The sequence below is a fragment of the Aquarana catesbeiana genome, linkage group LG05, assembly GCF_042186555.1.
Source record: "Aquarana catesbeiana isolate 2022-GZ linkage group LG05, ASM4218655v1, whole genome shotgun sequence".
Classification (NCBI taxonomy): domain Eukaryota; kingdom Metazoa; phylum Chordata; class Amphibia; order Anura; family Ranidae; genus Aquarana; species Aquarana catesbeiana.
In genome coordinates this window covers 223725459-223749348 of record NC_133328.1, presented here as the reverse complement: position 1 = coordinate 223749348, position 23890 = coordinate 223725459, and the positions used below count along the sequence as shown (strand labels likewise).

Sequence of the window (23890 nt, the reverse complement as noted above, 5' to 3'; positions counted from 1 at the left end):
GGAGCCGTTATGGTACACCCAACTAAGGCATTGGATTATATCATTCATTTGAGATAAAGACCTGCTTACTACCCCATTTTCGAACACACTTGCCACTATGCCCCCTGGCACTCAAACTTATTTCTATGGTCCATTCCCAAGTTAACCTACCACACATACTTACAGTATCTCACAAAAGTGAGTACACTCCTCACATTTTTGTAAATATTTTATTACATCTTTTCATGTGACAAAACTGAAGAATTGACACTTTGCTACAATGTAAAGTAGTGAGTGTATAGCTTGTATAACAGTGTAAATTTGCTGTCCCCTCAAAATACCCGTATTTATCGGCATATAACACGCACAGGCGTATAACACGCACATTCATTTTAAGAGGAAGTTTTAGGAAAAAAACTTAAATTTTAAATAAGGAACTTTGAAGCAAAACAAGGGTCAGTGCCCATCTGCAGCCTCACCATTGCCATCAATGCAGCCTGATCAATGCCCATCTGCAGCCTCACAAGTGCCATCAATGCAGTCTCATCAGTCCACATCAATGCAGCCTCACCATTGTCATCAATGCAGTCTCATCAGTCCACATCAATGCAGCCTCACCATTGCCATCAATGCAGCCTCATCAGTCCACATCAATGCAGCAGCCTCACCATTGCCATCAGTGCAGCCTGATCGATGCCCATCTGCAGCCTAGAGGGGACAGGGAGGGGGGCGGGATGAGCGCCGACAGATTACAGTGAGAATCTCCTATGATAGACAGAACAGTGGTCCAATGGCGGCCCAGGAGATGGGACTTCCTATTATAGAGGCCACTAAGTAAACAGGAGTTTCTCACTGTATGTAAAATGATGGCGCTCGTCCCGCCTCCTTCCCTGTCCCCCTCCGAGGCAGCTAAAATTGAAGTATTGGCGTATGACACGCACACGCTATTTGCACCCAATTTTCATGGTGAAAAAGTGAGTGTTATACGCCAATAAATACAGTAACTCAACATACAGCCATTAATGCCTAAACCACTGGCAACAAAAGGGAGTACACCCCTAAGTGAAAGTGTCCAAATTGGGCCCAATTAGCTATTTTCCCTCCTCAGTGTCATATAACTCGCTAGTGTTACAAGGTCTCCGGTGTGAATGGGGAGCAGGTGTGTTAAATTTGGTGTTATCGCTCTCACTCTCTCATACTGGTCACTGGCAGTTCAACATGGCACCTCATGGCAAAGAACTCTGAGGATCTGAAAAAAAAAAATTGTTGCTCTACATAAAGATGGCCTAGGCTATAAGAAGATTGCTAAAACCCTGAAACCGAGCTGTAGCACGGTGGCCAAGAACATACAGCAGTTTAACAGGACAAGTTACACTCAGAACAGGCCTCGCCATGGTCGACCAAAGAAGTTGAGTGCACGTACTCAGCATCATATCCAGAGGTTGTCTTTGGGAAACAGACGTATGAGTGCTGCCAGCATTGATACAGAGGTTGAAGGGGTGGGGGGGGTCAGCCTGTCAGTGCTCAGACCATACACCACATCAAATTGGTCTGCACGGCTGTTGTCCCAGAAGGAAGACTCTTCTAAAGATGATGCACAAGAAAGCCCGCAGTTTGCAGAAGACAAGTAGACTAAGGACATGGATTACTGGAACCATGTCCTGTGGTCTGATGAAACCAAGATAAACTTATTTGGTTATGATGGTGTCAAGTGTATGTGGCGGCAACCAGGTGAGGAGTACAAAGACAAGTGTGTCTTGCCTACAGTCAAGCATGGTGGGGGGTGTATCATGGTCTGGGGCTGCATGAGTGCTGCAGGCACTGGAGAGCTACAGTTCACTGAGGAAACCATGAATGCCAACATGTACTGTGACATACAGAAGCAGAGCATGATCCCATCCCTTCGGAGACTGGGCCGCAGGGCAGTACTCCAACATAATAAAGACCCCAAACACATCTCCAAGATGACCACTGCCTTGCAAAAGAAGCTGCGGTTAAAGGTGATGGACTGGCTAAGCATGTCTCCAGACCTAAACCCTATTGAGCATCTGTGGGGCATCCTCAAACGGAAGGTGGAGGAGTGCAAGGTCTCTAACTTCCACCAGCTCTGTGATGTCGTCATGGAGGAGTGGAAGACGACTCCAGTGGCAGGCTGTGAAGCTCCGGTGAACTCCATGCCCAAGAGGGTTAAGGCAGTGCTGCAAAATAATAGTGGCCACACAAAATATTGACACTTAGGGCGCAATTTGGACATTTTCACTTAGGGGTGTACTCACTTTTGTTGCCAGTGGTTTAGACATTAATGGCTGTGTATTGTGTTATTTTGAGGGAACAGCAAATTTACACTGTTATACAAGCTGTACATTTACGACTTTACATTGTAGCAAAGTGTCATTTCTTCAGTGTTGTCACATGAAAAGATATAATAAAATATTTGCAAAAATGTGCGGGGTGTACTCATTTTTGTGAGATACTGTGTGTGTGTGTGTGTGTGTGTGTGTACACATACATAATGTACTGATTACCTTGACTGGGAAAAATAAAGTAAAAAAATGGATTTACTAAATAAAGTAAAAAATCCCTATATAGATTATATAGATCCATATAGATGATGTATATGAGAAAATATGTGTTATTAAAGACAATTTCGTAGACAGCACATATTGGAAGGGGGAGGGGGGTTTACTAAAACTGAACCAGACAGACTCAGGGGCAGCTATGCATAATAACCAATCAACTTTCACCTTCAGCTTGTTCAGTTAAACTTTGCAAATGAAAGCTAGAAGCTGACTGATTGCCATGCATCACTGCTCCAGATTCTAGCTGCTCCAGTCTTAGAAAATTCCCCTAAATATCTATTATAAAAATTTAACGCATACACACATGCATATATAGGTAAGATAAAAGTTAAGGTGCTTACACTTTGGTGTATAATCATATGAATTTGTAGGAAAGGAGGCTACAAGATGCAAAACTGTGTTCCCATCTGCGTCTTTCTCGTTGATGCATTTCTTCTTGGCCGAATTATTGTTTAGGATAAGTTTAAAGAGGTTGCTGTCACCTGAAAAAAGGAAAAACTGCCATCAAGACAATTTTTGTATTGTAGCTCAGGTATGAGAAACTCAAATGAAACAGTTGGCTGAACTGAGTGAAATAAAACTTCAAGGAGGCTGCACTATATCTACACACCAATTACATTTTTTTGGAAAATGATTATAGCACTTGGGCAATTAACATCATGGTAGCAACTACAACTTCCAACATGTTGTACCAGAGCATAGGCGTGCGCACGGGGTGTGCCTGGGCACACCCTAATCCCCTTGTGCTGTTTCCAGAGATCTGCCCCAAAATGCTGCATCCAAGAGACTATGTGGCCCGCGCTTCCTGTGAAACAGTTTCACAGGCAGCAGATCGTGAGAATTGCCAGAGCTGTTCAGTGTATGAAACTGTAATGACACTGCATGCAGGGAGTGACACCAGCTGTTAAAATGTCAGGGTGATGTCGGAGGTGGGCGGGACCGAACGGCCAAACACCAGCCAATGGGATGGGGTCTGGGCGGGCCACTACATTTATGTGGCCCCGCCCCCTCTCTGAAGCAGCTCAAACATTGGTTGGTGTTTATAGCGCTTGGTCCCACCCACCCCCGACATCACGGCTGAGTTGTAATTCATCACAACTCAGCCATGATGTCGGGGGTGGGCAGGATCAAGCGCCAACACCAGCCAATGACTGGGCTGCTTCAGAGAGGGGGCGGAGCCAGAGAAATGTAGTGGCCCGCCCAGACCCGTCCTATTGGCTGGTGTTTGGTAACTGTTCAGTCCTGCCCACCACCAACATCACCGCTGACTTAACAGCTGGTGTCTGTCCCTGCATACAGTGTCATTATGGGCGGCACAGTGGCGCAGTGGGTAGCACTCTCGCCTAGCAGTAAGAAGGGTCGCTGGTTCGAATCCCGACCACGACACTACCTGCCTGGAGTTTGCATGTTCTCCCTGTGTCTGCGTGGGTTTCCTCCGGGTACTCCGGTTTCCTCCCACACTCCAAAGACATGCTGGTAGGTTAATTGGATCCTGTCTAAATCGGCCCTAGTATAGGTATGAATGTGAGTTAGGGACCTTAGATTGTAAGCTCCTTGAGGGTATAGGGACTGATGTGAATGTATAATATATATATGTAAAGCGCTGCGTAAATTGACGGCGCTATATAAGTACCTGAAATAAAATAAATAATAATAATAAATAATTATCTGAAAATTTCATACACTGAACAGCTCTGGCAATTCTCACTATCTCCTGAATGTGAAACTCCCCCTCTCCCCTATCTGTGCCACCCAATGCTGCCTATCAGTGCCAACCAATGCTGCCAATCAGTGCCAACCAGTACTGCCTATCCGTGCCAGTGCTGCTTATCAGTGCCAACCAATTCTGCCTATCAGTGCCAACCAGTGTAAACCAGTGCTGCCTATCAGTGCCAACCAATGCTGCCTATCAGTGCCAGTGCTGCTTATAAGTGCCAACCAATGCTGCCTATCAGTGCCAGTGCTGCTTATCAGTGTCAACCAGTACTGCCTATCCGTGCCAGTACTGCTTATGAGTGCCAACCCATGCTGCCAATCAGTGCCAACCCATGCTGCCAATCAGTGTAAACCAGTGCTGCCTATCAGTGCCAACCAATGCTGCCTATCAGTGCCAGTGCTGCCTATAAGTGCCAACCAAGGCTGCCTATCAGTGCCAGTGCTGCTTATCAGTGTCAACCAGTACTGCCTATCTGTGCCAGTACTGCTTATGAGTGCCAACCAATGCTGCCAATCAGTGCCAACCAATGCTGCCAGTGTAAACCAGTGCTGCCAATCAGTGCCAACCAGTGCTGCCTATCAGTGCCAGTGCTGCTTATAAGTGCCAACCAATGCTGCCTATCAGTGCCAGTGCTGCTTATCAGTGTCAACCAGTACTGCCTATCCGTGCCAGTACTGCTTATGAGTGCCAACCAATGCTGCCAATCAGTGCCAACCAATGCCAACCAATGCTGCCAATCAATGCTGCCAATCAGTGCCAACCAGTGTAAACCAGTGCTGCTTATCAGTGTCAACCAGTACTGCCTATCCGTGCCAGTACTGCTTATGAGTGCCAACCAATGCTGCCTATCAGTGCCAACCAATGCTGCCAATCAGTGCCAACCAATGCTGCCAATCAGTGCCAACCAATGCTGCCAATCAGTGCCAACCAATGCTGCCAATCAGCGCCAACCAGTGCTGCCTATCAGCGCCAACCAGTGCTGCCTATCAGCGCCAACCAGTGCTGCCTATCAGCGCCAACCAGTGCTGCCTATCGGTGCCAACCAATGCTGCCTATCGGTGCCAACCAATGCTGCCTATCAGTGCTAACCAGTGCTGCCTATCAGTGCTAACTAGTGCTGCCTATCAGTGCCAACCAATGCTGCCTATCAGTGCCAGTGCTGCTTATCAGTGCCAACCAATGCTGCCTATCAGTGCCAGTGCTGCTTATCAGTGCCAACCAATGCTGCCTATCAGTGCCAGTGCTGCTTATCAGTGCCAAGCAATGCTGCCAATCAGTGCCAAGCAATGCTGCCAATCAGTGCCAACCAATGCTGTCAATCAGTGCCAACCAATGCTGTCAATCAGTGCCAACCAATGCTGTCAATCAGTGCAACCAATGCTGTCAATCAGTGCAACCAATGCTGTCAATCAGTGCTGCATATCAGTGCCCATCAGTGCTGCCTATCAGTGCCCATAAGTGCTGCCCATCAGTGCTGCCTATCGGTGCCCATCAGTGCTGCTTATCAGTGCCCATCAGTGCTGCCTATCAGTGCCCATCAGTGCTGCATATCAGTGCCCATCAGTGCTGCATATCAGTGCCCATCAGTGCCCATAAGTGCTGCCCATCAGTGCTCCCTATCGGTGCCCATCAGTGCTGCTTACCAGTGCCCATCAGTGCTGCATATCAGTGCCCATCAGTGCTGCATATCAGTGCTGCATATCAGTGCCCATCAGTGCTGCATATCAGTGCCCATAAGTGCTGCCTATCGGTGCCCATCAGTGCTGCTTATCAGTGCCCATCAGTGCTGCATATCAGTGCCACCTACCAGTGCCTATTAGTGCTGACAATTAGTGCCCATCAGTGCTGCCTATCAATGCCACCTACCAGTGCCCATCAGTGCTGTCAGTCAGTGCCCATCAATGCTGCCTATCAGTGCAGCCTATCAGTGTCCATCAGTGCTTCCAATCAGTGCTGCCTATCTGTGCCAATCAGTGTCCATCAGTGCTGCCAATCAGTGCTGCGAATCAGAGCCTATCAGTGCCAATCAGTGTCCATCAGTGCTGCCAATCAGTGCTGCGAATCAGAGCCTATCAGTGCCCATAAGTGCTACCAATAAGAGCCCCTCAGTGATGCATATCAGTGCCCATCAGTGCCATCAATCTTGTTCCTCAACTTGAGATGGATGTTTGTACTTCCCATCCCATAAGCCCATCTACTAGACAGGATTTACCCATAAAACCCCCCAAAGCCCACCTCTAAAACATGTAGGGAGCCACTCAAGACTGGTGATAATCCCTTGCACATGAGGGAAAAAAAGCAGTCAGCAATAAGGGGGCGAGAGGCTGAGCAGGCTCCCAGCCTGAGCTACCACACATGTGAAGTTTCTTGGTGACATATTTGCAGACGTCGCCATAAAAATTGAATATGCACATTATAATAAAAGCAGTAAGCAATATGGTAACAAGAATCTCTGTATGCACAGTAGTGACATAACAGGACACAAACTATCGTACAGGCACAGGTTCTCCCCGCCATAATGTTAACAGCTTTTTCGTACATACTGTGCATGCATAGTCTTGACCGGCTGAAATTCAGACCATTGCTTTATTTCTACCGTGCATGCATGGGTGATGCATACATTACTACTGATGATAACCTAACAATGTATTGCTTGACACAGCTCTCTACTGCCACCTTTAGTACGGAACCCAAACACCCATCACGTAGAAATTCAGGGAAAAAAACATTTCTATCTGTAAATGTATATTGTAAAAACTTGCAATGGGAAAATGTTACTTTGAAAATGGGGCAAAGATTTACCTACACCCACCTCTAATTTATGTTTGCTATTATTATTTTACAACACACCTCTATTTCAACCTGGCACTACGGGGGAAACTAAAATGTAATTTTAATTATTGCATTCTCCTTTAATAATAACTAGAGAATTAATGATTACAGAGACACATTAATTTGTCCTTTTTATCTGCCTGTAGTTGAGTTTTAATGTCATAGTCCTTTCAACTACTAATGATTTAAGAGTCAGAATTAACTTTACATTACCTGATCTCATGCAGAGCTTTATGACAGAATGAAGTGGATGCTCTCCAATGGTATCCACATCTGCACCCATATTTACAAGCCACATGACAAGGTCTGTAACACGACTCATATTTTCGAAAGAGGTCAACTTTAGAAAGGTCTAATGGGCAAGGGAATATATAATAAAATAAGTAAATAATAGCTATTTAAATAAATTGTAAAATGATAGGAAACTGAACATAGAAAAAAAAAATTGTACTTGGTTTCACAGGAAAGAAGAAAATGTAAACCCATCACTATAATCCTATATACATGTTAAAGTAATTTCATGTCATTTTAAATACTCCTGAATATGCTGCTTTTATTAAAATATCTGATGATCCTGCGATGAAAGTCCAAGTACTTTCTGTTATAAGGTGGTAATACTCAATCCCTGTCTCTTAAAAGGAGTTGTAAACCCTCAAGGTTTTTCATCTTAATGCATTCTATACATTAAGGTGAAAAACCTTCTGTGGTGCAGCTGCCCCCCAGAGCCCCCCCTTTTTCTTTCCTGAGCCAGATCCTTCAAGCGTCAAGGGCGAGCAGAGCAGCTCCAGCCACTGTCTTGGGTCTTCACTGGATAGATTGATAGAAGCAGGAGCCATCAGCTCCCGATGCTGTCAATCAAATCAAGTGACACGGGAGCCGGGGGAGCAGGGCCGAGTCCTGCTGTCTGTTTCAATGGACGCAGCAGCAGGACTTGGAAGTGTGCCCGCACGAGTGCCCCAATGGAATGCGGCTCTCCGTGGGGGGCCCTCTATGAGGAGGAGCCAGGAGCGCTGCCGGGGGACCCAAGAAAAGGTGGATCAGGGCCGCTCTGTGCAAAACCCTTGCACAGAGCAAGTATAACATGTTTGTTATTTAAATAAAAAATGTAATTAAATTAAATTAATTATTTAATTGTCCACCAGTTTTGTCACCCTGACACACACTCTCCCAATGAAAACTACAAGAGATTTGGTTGGATTTCGGGCCTACTGGTCAACTGTGCCAAAATTGGGGGCCATGAAAGTCAACCTACTGGGTGTAGTGCAAATGGGTCTTCAGGCTCAGTACTCGTTAATGTGGCAAACTGCGTCGCTTCCCTACCTTGGGGTTAAAATGGCTCCCCAGATTTTGTCACTTTATAAAGCAAACTATCCAGTGCTCTTTACTAAATTGTTGGAGGATGCAAGGACTTGGCCTGATGCAACCCTGTCTTGGATGGGTAGAATCGCTTCCATGAAGATGACAGTATTGCCCAAAATATTATATTACTTCAGAACCTTATCTATCTCAATACCAATGGAGGGATTATGGCAGTTATAAAGCAAAGATATTTAATTCTATCGGGGGGGGGCCCAAGGGCAGTAGACTGATTCGGACTACAATGTATGCACCCAAGGAGCTGGGAGACTTAGGGGTCCCAGATTTTCAGAAATACTACACTGCAGCTCAACTTACACAACTATATCAATTGCACTACAATAATTATAGGCCAGACTGGGTGTTTATAGAGTCCCAAGTTTGCTCCCCCCTTGCCAATAGACCTGGTGCTTTGGCTTCCCTCAAAAAAGCAAAAGACCATTTTGTGCTCCACACTCTCCTACTCTACTGGCTTATGGGAATCGACCTGTAGATAATGGCCTCTCTGCTCTCCCCATACTCCTGTAGCGCCCCTATTTAATACCCCTCAATTTCCGCCAGGTATGTCACCTGCTTGTTTCAGCTGGTGGACAAACAATGGGCTTTATCGCATAGAAGTGTGCACTCCCCTTCTTATTTTGTGCAAGATTTGGAGATGCCCCCCTCAGAGAATTTCCATCTACAAATATACCATTTCCTATGTTTTAGATTAATAATGGTTTATCAAGAGAAGTAGAAATGTGTGAAAGAACAAAGACCTTAAAGAATACTAATAACAAATATAATGTAGAGAAATATAATAAGTCATCTCAGGTATGGTATCTCCATATCATTAATAGAAGAAGTATGGAAAGACAAAAAAAGGGGAGGCATGTTAACCCTTTTTGTCATATTATACAGCTGAACAGCCTATTTAGGAAAAAAATAGCGACTATAAATAAACCCAGGTCAGGTGGCGGCAATGGATAAAGTGTAGACTTGACAAGTATGCAGAAAGTGTTAATCAGAGGCCGTGTATATTGTGCGGAGGACCGTAATGCCACCCAGCATGCCCACCTTTTAGTGAAGGTGGTTTGGGTGCTATGGGAGTTCTTAGAGGAGGTCCTCCATAACATAGATATGGTTAAGCATTTGAAACCACAATTTTATAGTAGGGGTTTGTTGTTTTTGGTTTATCTTTTTACTCTGGTACATTATTGGTCCTCTAGTCAGACCTTTATTCCTTACTCTTGATTCAAGGTTTAGGTCTAGGTTCTATACGTGACAAATTATTCAACAGGATATGTTGCTGACATATTTGACTTTTGTTTCCTCTACTCTTTGATGTTCACTTGATAGATAAAGATATTTTGTTGGGTGCTATAGTGGTTTCTTTTTTGGCTAAAGTTAATCTTATATTGTTATGGTTTTCAGTCCTGCTTGATTCTTCTACTGGGCCTACAAGGTTGACCTGAGTTTTTGGTTAAGCCTTTTCTTGGAATATAGCTGATTACGTAATGCTACACGGGACTCCTCATGGTTGACCACTTTAATGTAGTTCCTCATACCCACTGATGGACTTCTTATGGGTCCATGGTTGAACCCCTCATTCCTCATATATGTTAATGTCGCTATTGTTTGTACACTGACTAGGATGACAGTTCTGTTTTTGTAATTGATTTTGTTACCCTACAATGTCCTATTGTTATTTGAAATCTTAATAAAAAAAAGATTGAAACAGAAAACTACCTAAGGCCTTAGGTAGTTTTCTGTTTTAGGTAGTTTAGGTAGATCGATTTCAGTACAACCAGCCTGCCCATAGACTAATTGATATTCGACCGGTCCCTGCTGAACTGGACAAATTTAGATCTGTCTATGGCCGGTTTAACACTATCCCCTCCCGAAATTGATAATGCTGCTGTCTCAGGTTTTCCTCCAATGGAGTGGATGGAGACATCTTAGGACAGAGCTGTGTTACTGGCTGGATCACCAGGGAAAAAGAAAACGAATGCAGCCCATCACATTTAAGGAGTGGTTGTTTGAGTTTAATACTGCTTTATGGAAAAATCTGCAGTTCTATCAAGTACATAAAAAAAATGGTGCTGTGTATAATACAGTAATAAAAATTAATAAATAAATAAAAATTCAGGTCAGAAAAATGAATAATGGCAACTGGTTGTCGTGATAGGTACACACAGACACTCAAACACTGTATATAAACTAATCAACTGTAGATTGTGATTTTCACATACTATACCTCAAAGATGCCTGCCAGTGATATTTTATCCAGGTCTTTAACATCATTAGGCAGTCTGATTTTCATTTTCATTAGAAAAAAGCAGGACTAGAAAATGAACATAGTATCATGTTAGCAATGTGCATCAGGATTAGACAATTTAAGTTAAAGTGTATGTAAACCCTCACCCTATGAAACAACCCTTTCAGTTTAAAATAGAAATGAAAGGCAAAACATTTGTGTGTCAGGACAAGCCTGATCAATGGAGGAGAGCAGACCGAGTTCCCAGCACAGCTAGAGAACTGACCACAGTGTGTTCTACTGCTTAGTGTGGTCAGTTTTTAATAGTAAAGCAGAAGGACTAGCAGAAACACCAGAAATTTCACACAAAGGAAGCAGTACAATTAGATCAGAATACTTTTTCTTACATGGTATAGCAGGCAGATATCAGGAATGATGAAAAAACAAAGTTACTTACTGGTAACGTTCTTTCCCGGAGTCTTTCAGGACAGCCACCTGAGAGACCTTGGCTCCTCCCCTCTGTAGGAAACACAGCGCCAGCCATCTTTAAATTTCCTCCTCCCCTTCCTGGCTCCTCAGTTTTTTAAAAGAGCACCTCCAGTCCGCTGGGGAGACACAAGAACATATGATACACATAGTCAAACTATATCACATTTCCTGTAAGGAAATCTCAAGTATTTTATACATTTGGGTGGGTACCTGTGCTGTCCTGAAAGACTTCAGGAAAAAATGTTACCAGTAAGTAACTTCGTTTCCCCCTAATAGTCTTTCAGGACAGCCACCTGAGAGGATAATCGAGTACTTACCCTTAGGGCGGGACTACGGCTTGTAAGACCTTGCATCCAAAGGTCTGATCCTTTGCAGACCAAAGATCCACCCTATAGTGCCTTACAAAAGTGGCAAAGCTGGACCATGGTACGCCTTTACAAATCTGTTCCGGCATTGCTCCTGCTCTCTATGCCTGTGACACTGCCACTGATCTTGTGGAGTGTGACCTGATACCCTCTGGGATCTGCATGCCTCCTAATGTATAAGCCTGGCCAGTAGCCTCTCAGCCACCTGGCTATGGTGCGTTTTGAGCCCTTGTGCCCTTTCCTGGCCCCTCAAATTAAAATAAGGAATCTGTCTACTGGCTTTTGTTTCATCTAAATAATGAAGGATGCATTTCCTGACATCTAACATATGGAACTTAAATTCATGTTCCCTGGAAGGATTTGTACAAAATGAAGATAAAACACTATCTTGGCCTCTGTGAAATTTTGAGCCCACTTAGGCAAAAAAGCTGGATCCATCTCAAAAATTATGCGATAGGTCCTCTATCTTACAGACCCTTCTGGCTGTATTATCTTCTAGCAAGAAGACTGCTTTAAGTGTCAGCATTTTCAAACTGCAATTTTCCTGTGGCTCAAAAGGGTCCGCTGTCATAGTTTGTAGCACTAATGACAGGTCCCATTTTGGGAAGGTCAGACCTTGTATGGGTCTGTGCCTGCTCAAGGATTTAAACAGTCTAATTATCCATGGATTGGACAATAGTTTTCTTTCCTGATATACAGACAGCGCTGAAACCTGACTTTTTAATGTGCTGAGGCTTAGACCTTTATCTGCTCCACGCTGCAGGAAATCTAAAACTGCCACTGAACTTTGTGTTTTAAAGGAGTTCTCTGTACACCATTTGTTAAAACATTTCCATACCCTCTGCTAAATGGTGCGAATCTCCATTTTCCTACTTTTCAGCAGCATATCAATTAAGCGGTTTGAGAATCCTTTCACTTTCAGCAGCCGCTCCTCAGAAACCAAGCGGCCAGGTTCCACCTTTCCACTTGGGGGCAACACACTGGGCCCTGGGAGAGGAGATCCTCCTGGATTGGTAGTAACCAAGGGGGTTCTGCAGCAAGTTCTTTGAGCATAGAGAACCACGGTCTCCTGGGCCAGTGTGGTGCATTGAGAATCAGTGAGGTGTTCTCTGTATGCAAATTTTCTTAGCACTGCTGGTAGGAGCACTGGTGGGGGAAAGGTATAGCATTTGTTGAATTCCCACTTCTATGCTAGTGCGTCTACTCCGAACGCACCATCTTCCCTTTTCAGGGAGAAGAAAGCCTGAACCTTTCTGCTTTCTTTTGAGGCAAATAAGTCCACCTGAGGTGTTCCCAATTTTTTTCGTGATCCGTTTGGACACTTCCTGATTTAATACACAGTCGCCTTCTCTCAATTTCTTTCTGCTGAGGAAATCTGCCACTTTGTTTAATTCCCCTTTTAAATGTACTGCTAACAAGGAGAGTACGTTTTTCTCTCCCCAGTTTAGGATTTCCTCTGCTAAGGTCCACAGGGTTCCGCTCCTTGTTCCTCCCTGCTTGTTGATGTAGGAGATTACTGATGAATTGTCTGACTTGACCTGTAAGGGATGACCGCTCAGTTCTTTCTGGAAGGATCGAAGTGCTAGAAGTACTGCCTTCAACTCCTTCCAATTGGATGATCTTGTCATCTCTTCCTTTTTCCAAGTTCCCTGTGTTACCCAGGAGCCTAGATGTGCTCCCTACCCTACGCCGTTTGCGTCCGTAGTTATTATTAAGGGTGATTGGTAGGGCCCACATCCGTCCTCTTTTTAAATTTTCTGATCTCCTCCACCACCACAGGGATCTTTTTACCTGTGCTGGTATCAGAACCTGTGTGTCTAAGAACTCTTGTTTGCGGTCCCATACTTTTAAAATGAACATCTGTAGGGGCCGAAACTGTAAACCCGCCCAATTGTACTGCCGGAATTGTCGAGGTTAGGATTCCTAACGTTGACATTATTAGCCTTACTGGGCATGGTTGATTGGCCTGGCCTGTAATGCTTTCATCGCCTCTTGGATTTTTTGTATCTTCTCCCTGGGTAGAAGCACTTTTTGTTGAGCTGAGTCTAGTACGTACCCCAAGCATATTATTTGCCGGCTGTGGTTTGGGCTGGATTTTTCTCTGTTCAACAACCAACCTAGATTTTCTAGGAATGCCTGTGTGTACCTCAGGTTCTCTAGTAATTTCACGGGAGAGTTTGCAAAGAGGAGAAGATCGTCTAGATAGGCGATGATGGATATGCCCTTGACTCGAAGTGTCACCAGGGCTACTGCCAAAATTTTTAAAAAATTTGGGACGAAGGGGAAGGCCGAAGAGTAGAGCCTGAAATTGAACGTGCATGGTTTCCTTTGTTGTTCTTATTGCTAATCTTAGAAATTTTTGGCAACTCTGAGTTATCGGGATGTGTAAATACGCATCCTTTAGATCCAGGGAAGCCATATAGCAGTTTGGAAGTAATAGAGTCTTTACTGAATATATGGAGTCCATCCTGAATCTTTTGTAGATTATAAATAGATTTAGAGGTTTGAGGTTGAGTATCGGCCTGACCTTTCCTGGAGGGTTTTTGTACCCCAAATATGAGGGAATGGAAGCCCTGACCTCTTCCTTCTATTGGTACTTTGGTAATGACTTTCTGTTTTCTGAGTTCTTTTATGGCTTTCATTAATCCTCTGGTCTTTTCTTTGTTTTTCGAGAGTTTGGTGATGTAAAACCTGTTTGGGGGTAATCTTGAGAACTCCAAGTGATACCAGTTTCCTATCGTTCTCAATATGAACGGATTGGAGGATATCTTTTTCTATTGTGAGAGGAAGGCCCCCTGTCTTCCCCCCCCCACCGTGACTGGTTTGTCATTGTTTGTTGATGGCTTGTTCAGGAGGATGAAATATTGCTCCTCATTTGCCCTTTCCTCTGTACCCATGGTCTTTTTTGGTTTTCGGCCTTAGGTGCTCTAAACCGGGATCTTGTGTCCCCTCTTTGCCTCTTTTTATTTTGCTGTGGCTGTCCCCAGGCTGGTTTACGCTTTGGCGGAAATGCTTTTTTCTTGTCTGCCGTGTGATCCAGCACTTTCTCCAACCCTGGTCCAAACAGCAAGTCCCCTGTAAATGGAATCCCGCAAAGTTTGGCTTTAGACGCGCAGTTCCTCTGCCATGTCTTTAGCCACAGGATTCTTGGGGAATTGGAGAAGGCGGAGGATCTGGTTGCCATCTGTACCAATTCCGCTGATGCATCTGTGATATATGCGATGCCTCGCAGGAGCATGGGGAAAGAGGATAGAATCTGCTCTTTTGCAGTTCCCTCCTCAATGTGGGCCTGTATCTGAGTCAGCCAAAACTCTACGTTTCGGGCTACTACAGTTACTGCCATAGCTGGTTTTAGGCTTCCCACCGTGGAGTCCCACGACTTCGTTAAGAGGGAGTCCCATCCTTTTGTCCATTGCGTCGGACAGGACCCCCATGTCCTCGAAGGCCAAGTCTGTGTGACTCGAGACTTGGAAGAAAGCTGCGTCAAGTTTTGGGGTCTTATTCCAAACTAACGTCGGATCATCAGTAAATGGAAACCTTTTTAATGCTTTTGAAAAAAATGGTTCTACTAAAACCTCATGGACTGGAAAATTTTTCTTTTCCTGTTCTCCTAGGCCCTCATACATTTGGTCATGTAGAGACAGGGGTTTCTTTTCTGTTTGCATACCTAATGCGGTATAAATGACCCCCAAGAGATTGTCCACCTCTTCTAGCGACAGTTTGTACCGGAATGGCTTTCTGCAATCCCCTTCCAGAGCTTCTCCCTCTGATTCTTTGGAGCTGCTCTGTCTGGCTCCTCCTCAGCCTCTTCCCTAGAGATTACTGGAGAGCCTGCACTACTGCATGGTAAAACTTGCATTTTTGGTAATGCTACCTGCTGTGTTGAAGGAGGAGCAGTCTGAAGCTTCGGGATCTGAAACCCTTCAAAAAAGGTGTTAAAAGATTCAAAAACGTACTATAACGTTCCTTTACTGATGCCGCTAGTTCACTGCCCTGCTCAGTGGTGTGTTCCTGTACTAATTTGTTAATACATCCTCTACAGAGTGTTTTTCCCCAGGAGTCCCTAAGTCCTACAGGAGGGGCACCTCTTAGAACTATGCACGGGGTCTGGGTTTTGTTCTGAAAGACAAAAACAAAAAACACAGGTATTAAAGCATTACTTTACATCCCCCCCTGCAGTAAACTGCAGGTGCGCAGCCTTTTTCATGTGGGCTTGCCTCACCAGGGGCACCATGAACTTCCCTCTGACACAGGAAGGACTCTTTTCCTAGCCCCCCCTAGTCCCATGATTTGGGGGGGGGTTCTGGCAAGGGGAGCTCCACCCTAGTTTCCCCTTAACTTAGCGTGGCTGGAGCTGGCCTCAGCTGGAGCAGTCTGGTCCCTTCCTTCCGCTTCCGACATACTGGTGCCGCCACCGGAGCTTGTGCCGTCTCCACAGCAATTGCAGCCCTTTTTCCAGCCCATGCCTGGCTCCTTTTCAACGTCCCGTGGCCGGAACCGGAAGCCGCGGGTCAACCGGAAGTGCCCGCCCCTTCCGCCGGACATGACATCACCCGGCTTCTGCGCAGTCCTAGAGCCCAGCGTGGTCTCTGCACTGCTGTATTTTACCACGTTGATGCTGCCAGTCCAGAACCGCTGACTGGGCCTGCACTTCCATCTACCGCAGTCGGTAGTGAAAACCGGAGCCCCCCCATCCTCCATCTGCTCTCAGGGATGCGGGGGTGGCAATCTTCACAGGTACGTTTTACCTGGCCTGTCCAAAGAGCCTCTGCCCCCTTTCAGGACTTTCTGCCTGAGCCTCCATGGCTTAGTTCCAGGTGGTGTCTCCCCTCTGGAGGAAACACAAATAACTAAGGAGCCAGCAGGGGAGGAGGAAATTTAAAAGATGGCTGGAGTGGTGTTTCCTACAGAGGGGAGGAGTCAAGGTCCTCAGGTGGCTGTCCTGAAAGACAATTAGGGGAAATGTTCGGTTTACATACCCTTTAAATCACTTAGCAAGAGATACTACACTTAAACTGGACCTTGCGCTAAAAAGCAAGGTCTGCTTAAAGCGGAACTTTCGTAATTTTTTTCATCAATCCATCTATTATATGTTCTGCAGAAAAAAGAGGGGGGAGGACACCTTAATTCATCCAAGAATAGGTTCAGGGGAAGACGGATAGGGGAAAGGGGGATTTACCACCCAATGAAACAATTAATCAAATTAATTATACCCCTAAGGTTACCCAAATCATTTGTCAATTAACTCAATGGTGTGTAGCTAACAAGCTATCAGATAGTTGTTCAATGGACCATAAAGATATATATGAGAAAAAAGAAAAGGGGGCAAGAGGAGGCCTCCTAAAAAAGATGGTCCGCTCAAGAACAAACTGTTGTGAACCTGAAAAAACTTTATTGTGTCAATTTACTAAATAGAAACATAATCCACTAACCATGTATATTTAAAAAATAGGGCAAAGAAAGTCCTATTGTGTGCTGGTGGCCACCACAGACATTACACATACATCAAAATTTCATGCACTCCCACTCATCAAATTAATGTCACTGAAGACCCGGGTCTGTACAATTTTCATGGGATTCCAGAGCAAGGAGATGGCTTCATGAATAATAGACATTCGGTCCTTCTAGGATAAAGTGCAAGTGCTGGTGAAAAACAAGGGTCCCATACAGATGTGAGCCAATAGCTGATTGGGCATATATGTGTGTCAACCGACAAGGAGAAAAGGGGGGAAGAGCGTCCTGATTGATTAGTGAACGACTGCAACTCCAAGGGGGGGAGGAGGAGGAATGGTGGAGAAGGAGCAGCCTCACATGTATAGCATTGAAGATAGACGGAGGATAGCCATAGATAAAGTGCCTCCTATATGTAAGGGTACATTTTTAGCTCACCGTCTGACGTCTTCAGTAAAGTCAAGGGCTGCTGATGACCGCACTCATGTGGGTAAAAGACACGTTCATGCGGCATATAAGTTTATTGTAGACGTGGGCTGTTACTTCCAGGTATCCTCCAGCAAGATGTGCGGTGAGTCACAAGGTTCAAACATACTGACATTTCATACCTAGTAGATTAAGCAGTCATAGGGAACCCTCAGAGTCAATGTTCACCACAAAGGCTCCGTCTGATGTCCAAGATCAGGTTGAGACAGTTAAAATGTTCACATCCAATTTCGGGAATATCCTTGTTGATGTGTGAAAGTCTGTGTGCCACCTGCACATAAGTCAGATGCTGAGCGCTTTCGCTTGTTTCCAAGCTTCCTCAGAGCTAGTGTGGTATCAGTAGCTGAGTGTTTAAATAGCCTTGTGGCTAATGTTCCATTTCCTTTTCCTTATAATCAGCACCTGAATACCCTGGCCTGACCTTAATTACAATCACCAAAATGTGCCAAACACACTCATACACACATCTATACAGACAAACCATTAATGGTAATGGATATATAGGGATTCAATCTGATCGGCTTGTGTATGTGATCAGATTTGAATATTACATCTCCCACCATATATCATAAGATAAGAAAGGACTTGTCAAACAGTTACTATTAATACACAGGACCCACGATCAGGAAGTGCTGCCTTGTTGATCAAGCCTGTGCATAAGTGGCCGTGTATTAAACAACAGTGGGATGATGATGATAATATCATATAAGGGTGAGAGGGAACGGTCTATTGTTCCAATTAAATTAAATTGCATCTCACATACAAAAAATAATAGATAAATAAATCATCAGTCAAAAGGTAAATATCCCCGCAGTTAGTTCACGGCCACATAGTGGACAGAAAAAAAAAAAAAAAAAAAAAAAAAAAAAAAAAAAAAAAAAAAAAAAATATGGAACAATAAAAGTAAAAAACGCAGCAAGCTTTGATTCTGAATAAAATGAATTACAGCTACATCCTGTGTATTGTCATCACTACATGAGATAGGGATATTATTGCTGGTAAAGTCGCACATAATGACTAAATATAGAGTGATTCCAAATGGTCTAAAAGTGCAGTTACGTTTGAACATTCCAGTGTCCCTATCCCCACATAGGGCAACAATAAAGTATATTGTGCAGGTTATTATTTTAAATATGAATGTCCATAGTGAAAGACATTACAGCTTTAATCTACTCAGTTAGTATATAACCTGTTGATTAACATGAACTGAAATGAGATAAAATCGCAAATGACCATTTCTTATAAATTGCATCTCACACACTAGGTATTATCATCCATGTGGTAGTCAAGGATATAATTATAGATCAAATTGCATACAATCTATTTTTCTTAAAAATTATTATCGGTCAACAGTCAGGAGAAGATGTGGATCGCCAAGCCAATCAGGCTTCGGACAGGAGCAATTAGATTATTTCCTATTAAATCATTGTTCCAAAAAAGGGGACAAATTGAATTCATTATTTAACCCAGAAGGCTGCATACTGTTTAAATAGAAGATCCACATCTTCTCCTTCTGATATAGGATCTTATCGAAATCTCCACGTCTATGGGGTAAGTTAAGTCTGTATATACCCTTGACCTTAAGGCCATCTGGTTTGCCCTCATGTTTTTCTAGGAAATGCAATGACAGGGGCCGGTCATCATCCTTGTTGAGGATACTTTGGATGTGTTCGCCAGTCCTGATTTTTAGTTCTCTTTTGGTTTTGCCAACATAAATAAGGCCACACGGGCAAGTCAACATGTAAATTACCCGTGTGGTTGTACAGTTAATAAAACTGTTGATTCTAAACCGTCTTTTATTGTCAGAACTGGCGAACACATCCGTCCTGTCCACATACCTACACACAGGGCATCTGCCACAACTGTACATACCTCTCAAAGGTGGAAGGTCAGTAAGCCAGCTGCGTTTTTTAGGGCGGGTATACTCAGAATGCACCAAGCGGTCCCTCAGATTGGTTGCTCTACGAGCAGTGAGCAGGGGTTTTTGGCTGACAAGTCTTCCCAAGATGGGAGCCTCAGACAGGATATGCCAATGACGGCCCAAAATTTCTTTAATTTGGTCCCACTGGGTACCAAATTTGGTAATAATTCTTAGGGGAGGGTGATCTGAGGTTTTTCTCTTTTCTTTGGTGGAGTTCATCAACAAGGACGATCTATTTGTCTGCAGTGCTCTTTTTTTAGCACGTCTAATACATGTGTGCGAATAGCCCCTGTCGCGAAATCTCCCATGTAAATCATGCATTTCTCTATGGAAATCCCCTTCCTCTGAGCAGTTCCTTCTTGCGCGGAGGAACTGTCCCACGGGGATACCCCGTTTTAGGGATGTGGGATGATGGCTAGACGCCAGCAGCAAAGTATTTGCCGCTGTGTCTTTTCGAAAGGTTTTTGTATGTATCTTATCATCCTTTACAAACACAGTGAGGTCCAAAAACGACAGTTCATTGGCGTCATATGTATATGTTAACTTGATGTTACGATCATTGTCATTAAGTTACTGATTAAAGAACTCGTACATGAACTACCATCGTATGTTCAGGACACACGAGATGTTTTGGGGCATCTGGCAGATATATCGCTACCTAAGGGCATGTTACTGGTCGGAATCGATGTAGAGTCGCTATACACATCGATCCCGCACAGATGGGGACTAGCAGCGACACAATTCTTTTTGGATAAAAAATACCCATTATTAGCTGGGCAAAACGAATTTATCATTGAACTTTTGTTATTTATGTTAGAAAATAACTACTTCCAATTTCTTGGGACATATTACAAACAAATTAGAGGCACATCGATGGGTGCCCCATGGGCCCCATCATACGCATGCCTGCATCTGGGCTTTTGGGAATCCGAATGTGTGTACCCCTCGTCGATGTACCTCGGCCACTGTCGCCTGTGGCTGAGGTACATCGATGATGTTATTATGATCTGGGATGGCCTGCCATCTGAATTGACACAATTCATAGAGGAACTTAATGACAATGATCGTAACATCAAGTTAACATATACATATGACGCCAATGAACTGTCGTTTTTGGACCTCACTGTGTTTGTAAAGGATGATAAGATACATACAAAAACCTTTCGAAAAGACACAGCGGCAAATACTTTGCTGCTGGCGTCTAGCCATCATCCCACATCCCTAAAACGGGGTATCCCCGTGGGACAGTTCCTCCGCGCAAGAAGGAACTGCTCAGAGGAAGGGGATTTCCATAGAGAAATGCATGATTTACATGGGAGATTTCGCGACAGGGGCTATTCGCACACATGTATTAGACGTGCTAAAAAAAGAGCACTGCAGACAAATAGATCGTCCTTGTTGATGAACTCCACCAAAGAAAAGAGAAAAACCTCAGATCACCCTCCCCTAAGAATTATTACCAAATTTGGTACCCAGTGGGACCAAATTAAAGAAATTTTGGGCCGTCATTGGCATATCCTGTCTGAGGCTCCCATCTTGGGAAGACTTGTCAGCCAAAAACCCCTGCTCACTGCTCGTAGAGCAACCAATCTGAGGGACCGCTTGGTGCATTCTGAGTATACCCGCCCTAAAAAACGCAGCTGGCTTACTGACCTTCCACCTTTGAGAGGTATGTACAGTTGTGGCAGATGCCCTGTGTGTAGGTATGTGGACAGGACGGATGTGTTCGCCAGTTCTGACAATAAAAGACGGTTTAGAATCAACAGTTTTATTAACTGTACAACCACACGGGTAATTTACATGTTGACTTGCCCGTGTGGCCTTATTTATGTTGGCAAAACCAAAAGAGAACTAAAAATCAGGACTGGCGAACACATCCAAAGTATCCTCAACAAGGATGATGACCGGCCCCTGTCATTGCATTTCCTAGAAAAACATGAGGGCAAACCAGATGGCCTTAAGGTCAAGGGTATATACAGACTTAACTTACCCCATAGACGTGGAGATTTCGATAAGATCCTATATCAGAAGGAGAAGATGTGGATCTTCTATTTAAACAGTATGCAGCCTTCTGGGTTAAATAATGAATTCAATTTGTCCCCTTTTTTGGAACAATGATTTAATAGGAAATAATCTAATTGCTCCTGTCCGAAGCCTGATTGGCTTGGCGATCCACATCTTCTCCTGACTGTTGACCGATAATAATTTTTAAGAAAAATAGATTGTATGCAATTTGATCTATAATTATATCCTTGACTACCACATGGATGATAATACCTAGTGTGTGAGATGCAATTTATAAGAAATGGTCATTTGCGATTTTATCTCATTTCAGTTCATGTTAATCAACAGGTTATATACTAACTGAGTAGATTAAAGCTGTAATGTCTTTCACTATGGACATTCATATTTAAAATAATAACCTGCACAATATACTTTATTGTTGCCCTATGTGGGGATAGGGACACTGGAATGTTCAAACGTAACTGCACTTTTAGACCATTTGGAATCACTCTATATTTAGTCATTATGTGCGACTTTACCAGCAATAATATCCCTATCTCATGTAGTGATGACAATACACAGGATGTAGCTGTAATTCATTTTATTCAGAATCAAAGCTTGCTGCGTTTTTTACTTTTATTGTTCCATATTTTTTTTTTTTTTTTTTTTTTTTTTTTTTTTTTTTTTTTTTTTTTCTGTCCACTATGTGGCCGTGAACTAACTGCGGGGATATTTACCTTTTGACTGATGATTTATTTATCTATTATTTTTTGTATGTGAGATGCAATTTAATTTAATTGGAACAATAGACCGTTCCCTCTCACCCTTATATGATATTATCATCATCATCCCACTGTTGTTTAATACACGGCCACTTATGCACAGGCTTGATCAACAAGGCAGCACTTCCTGATCGTGGGTCCTGTGTATTAATAGTAACTGTTTGACAAGTCCTTTCTTATCTTATGATATATGGTGGGAGATGTAATATTCAAATCTGATCACATACACAAGCCGATCAGATTGAATCCCTATATATCCATTACCATTAATGGTTTGTCTGTATAGATGTGTGTATGAGTGTGTTTGGCACATTTTGGTGATTGTAATTAAGGTCAGGCCAGGGTATTCAGGTGCTGATTATAAGGAAAAGGAAATGGAACATTAGCCACAAGGCTATTTAAACACTCAGCTACTGATACCACACTAGCTCTGAGGAAGCTTGGAAACAAGCGAAAGCGCTCAGCATCTGACTTATGTGCAGGTGGCACACAGACTTTCACACATCAACAAGGATATTCCCGAAATTGGATGTGAACATTTTAACTGTCTCAACCTGATCTTGGACATCAGACGGAGCCTTTGTGGTGAACATTGACTCTGAGGGTTCCCTATGACTGCTTAATCTACTAGGTATGAAATGTCAGTATGTTTGAACCTTGTGACTCACCGCACATCTTGCTGGAGGATACCTGGAAGTAACAGCCCACGTCTACAATAAACTTATATGCCGCATGAACGTGTCTTTTACCCACATGAGTGCGGTCATCAGCAGCCCTTGACTTTACTGAAGACGTCAGACGGTGAGCTAAAAATGTACCCTTACATATAGGAGGCACTTTATCTATGGCTATCCTCCGTCTATCTTCAATGCTATACATGTGAGGCTGCTCCTTCTCCACCATTCCTCCTCCTCCCCCCCTTGGAGTTGCAGTCGTTCACTAATCAATCAGGACGCTCTTCCCCCCTTTTCTCCTTGTCGGTTGACACACATATATGCCCAATCAGCTATTGGCTCACATCTGTATGGGACCCTTGTTTTTCACCAGCACTTGCACTTTATCCTAGAAGGACCGAATGTCTATTATTCATGAAGCCATCTCCTTGCTCTGGAATCCCATGAAAATTGTACAGACCCGGGTCTTCAGTGACATTAATTTGATGAGTGGGAGTGCATGAAATTTTGATGTATGTGTAATGTCTGTGGTGGCCACCAGCACACAATAGGACTTTCTTTGCCCTATTTTTTAAATATACATGGTTAGTGGATTATGTTTCTATTTAGTAAATTGACACAATAAAGTTTTTTCAGGTTCACAACAGTTTGTTCTTGAGCGGACCATCTTTTTTAGGAGGCCTCCTCTTGCCCCCTTTTCTTTTTTCTCCTATTATATGTTCTGCCCTTGCGGTTTTAACTTTGGATAGTAAAACATTTTTTTTTCTGCCAGTAAATACCTTATACAGCCCACTTCTTGTTTCTTGTCTGGTAAAATGCCTAGGCGTATGACATCATGCATAGCTCACTCTCGTGAGAGTTTGCCAGGAAGTGAGGGCGGCGAGTCATAAGAGGGCCAATGAGAGCTGCAGAGCTGGAGGTGTGCCTCTGTGTAAATCCAGCAAGTGAACAGGCAGCAGCTTGAGCTGCCCACAGTTAAAATGATTGCAGCCAGACTCAGTGGATGGAGATTTCTGCAG

The 23890-nt window shown here is 43.8% G+C and overlaps 1 protein-coding gene across 1 annotated transcript in view; it reads right to left on the bottom strand.

Annotated features, from left to right (window-relative positions):
- Positions 1-23890, bottom strand: part of TRANK1 (tetratricopeptide repeat and ankyrin repeat containing 1) — a 273379-nt gene that overhangs the window by 160375 nt on the left and 89114 nt on the right. The window contains exons 7-12 of the mRNA XM_073630592.1: positions 10700-10786; positions 7321-7459; positions 2896-3040; positions 1635-1647; positions 820-827; positions 669-687 (exon numbers count right to left, since the gene is read on the bottom strand). Of these exons, the coding sequence (XP_073486693.1) occupies positions 669-687; positions 820-827; positions 1635-1647; positions 2896-3040; positions 7321-7459; positions 10700-10786 (411 nt within the window). The remainder of the gene's footprint in view (positions 1-668; positions 688-819; positions 828-1634; positions 1648-2895; positions 3041-7320; positions 7460-10699; positions 10787-23890) is intronic.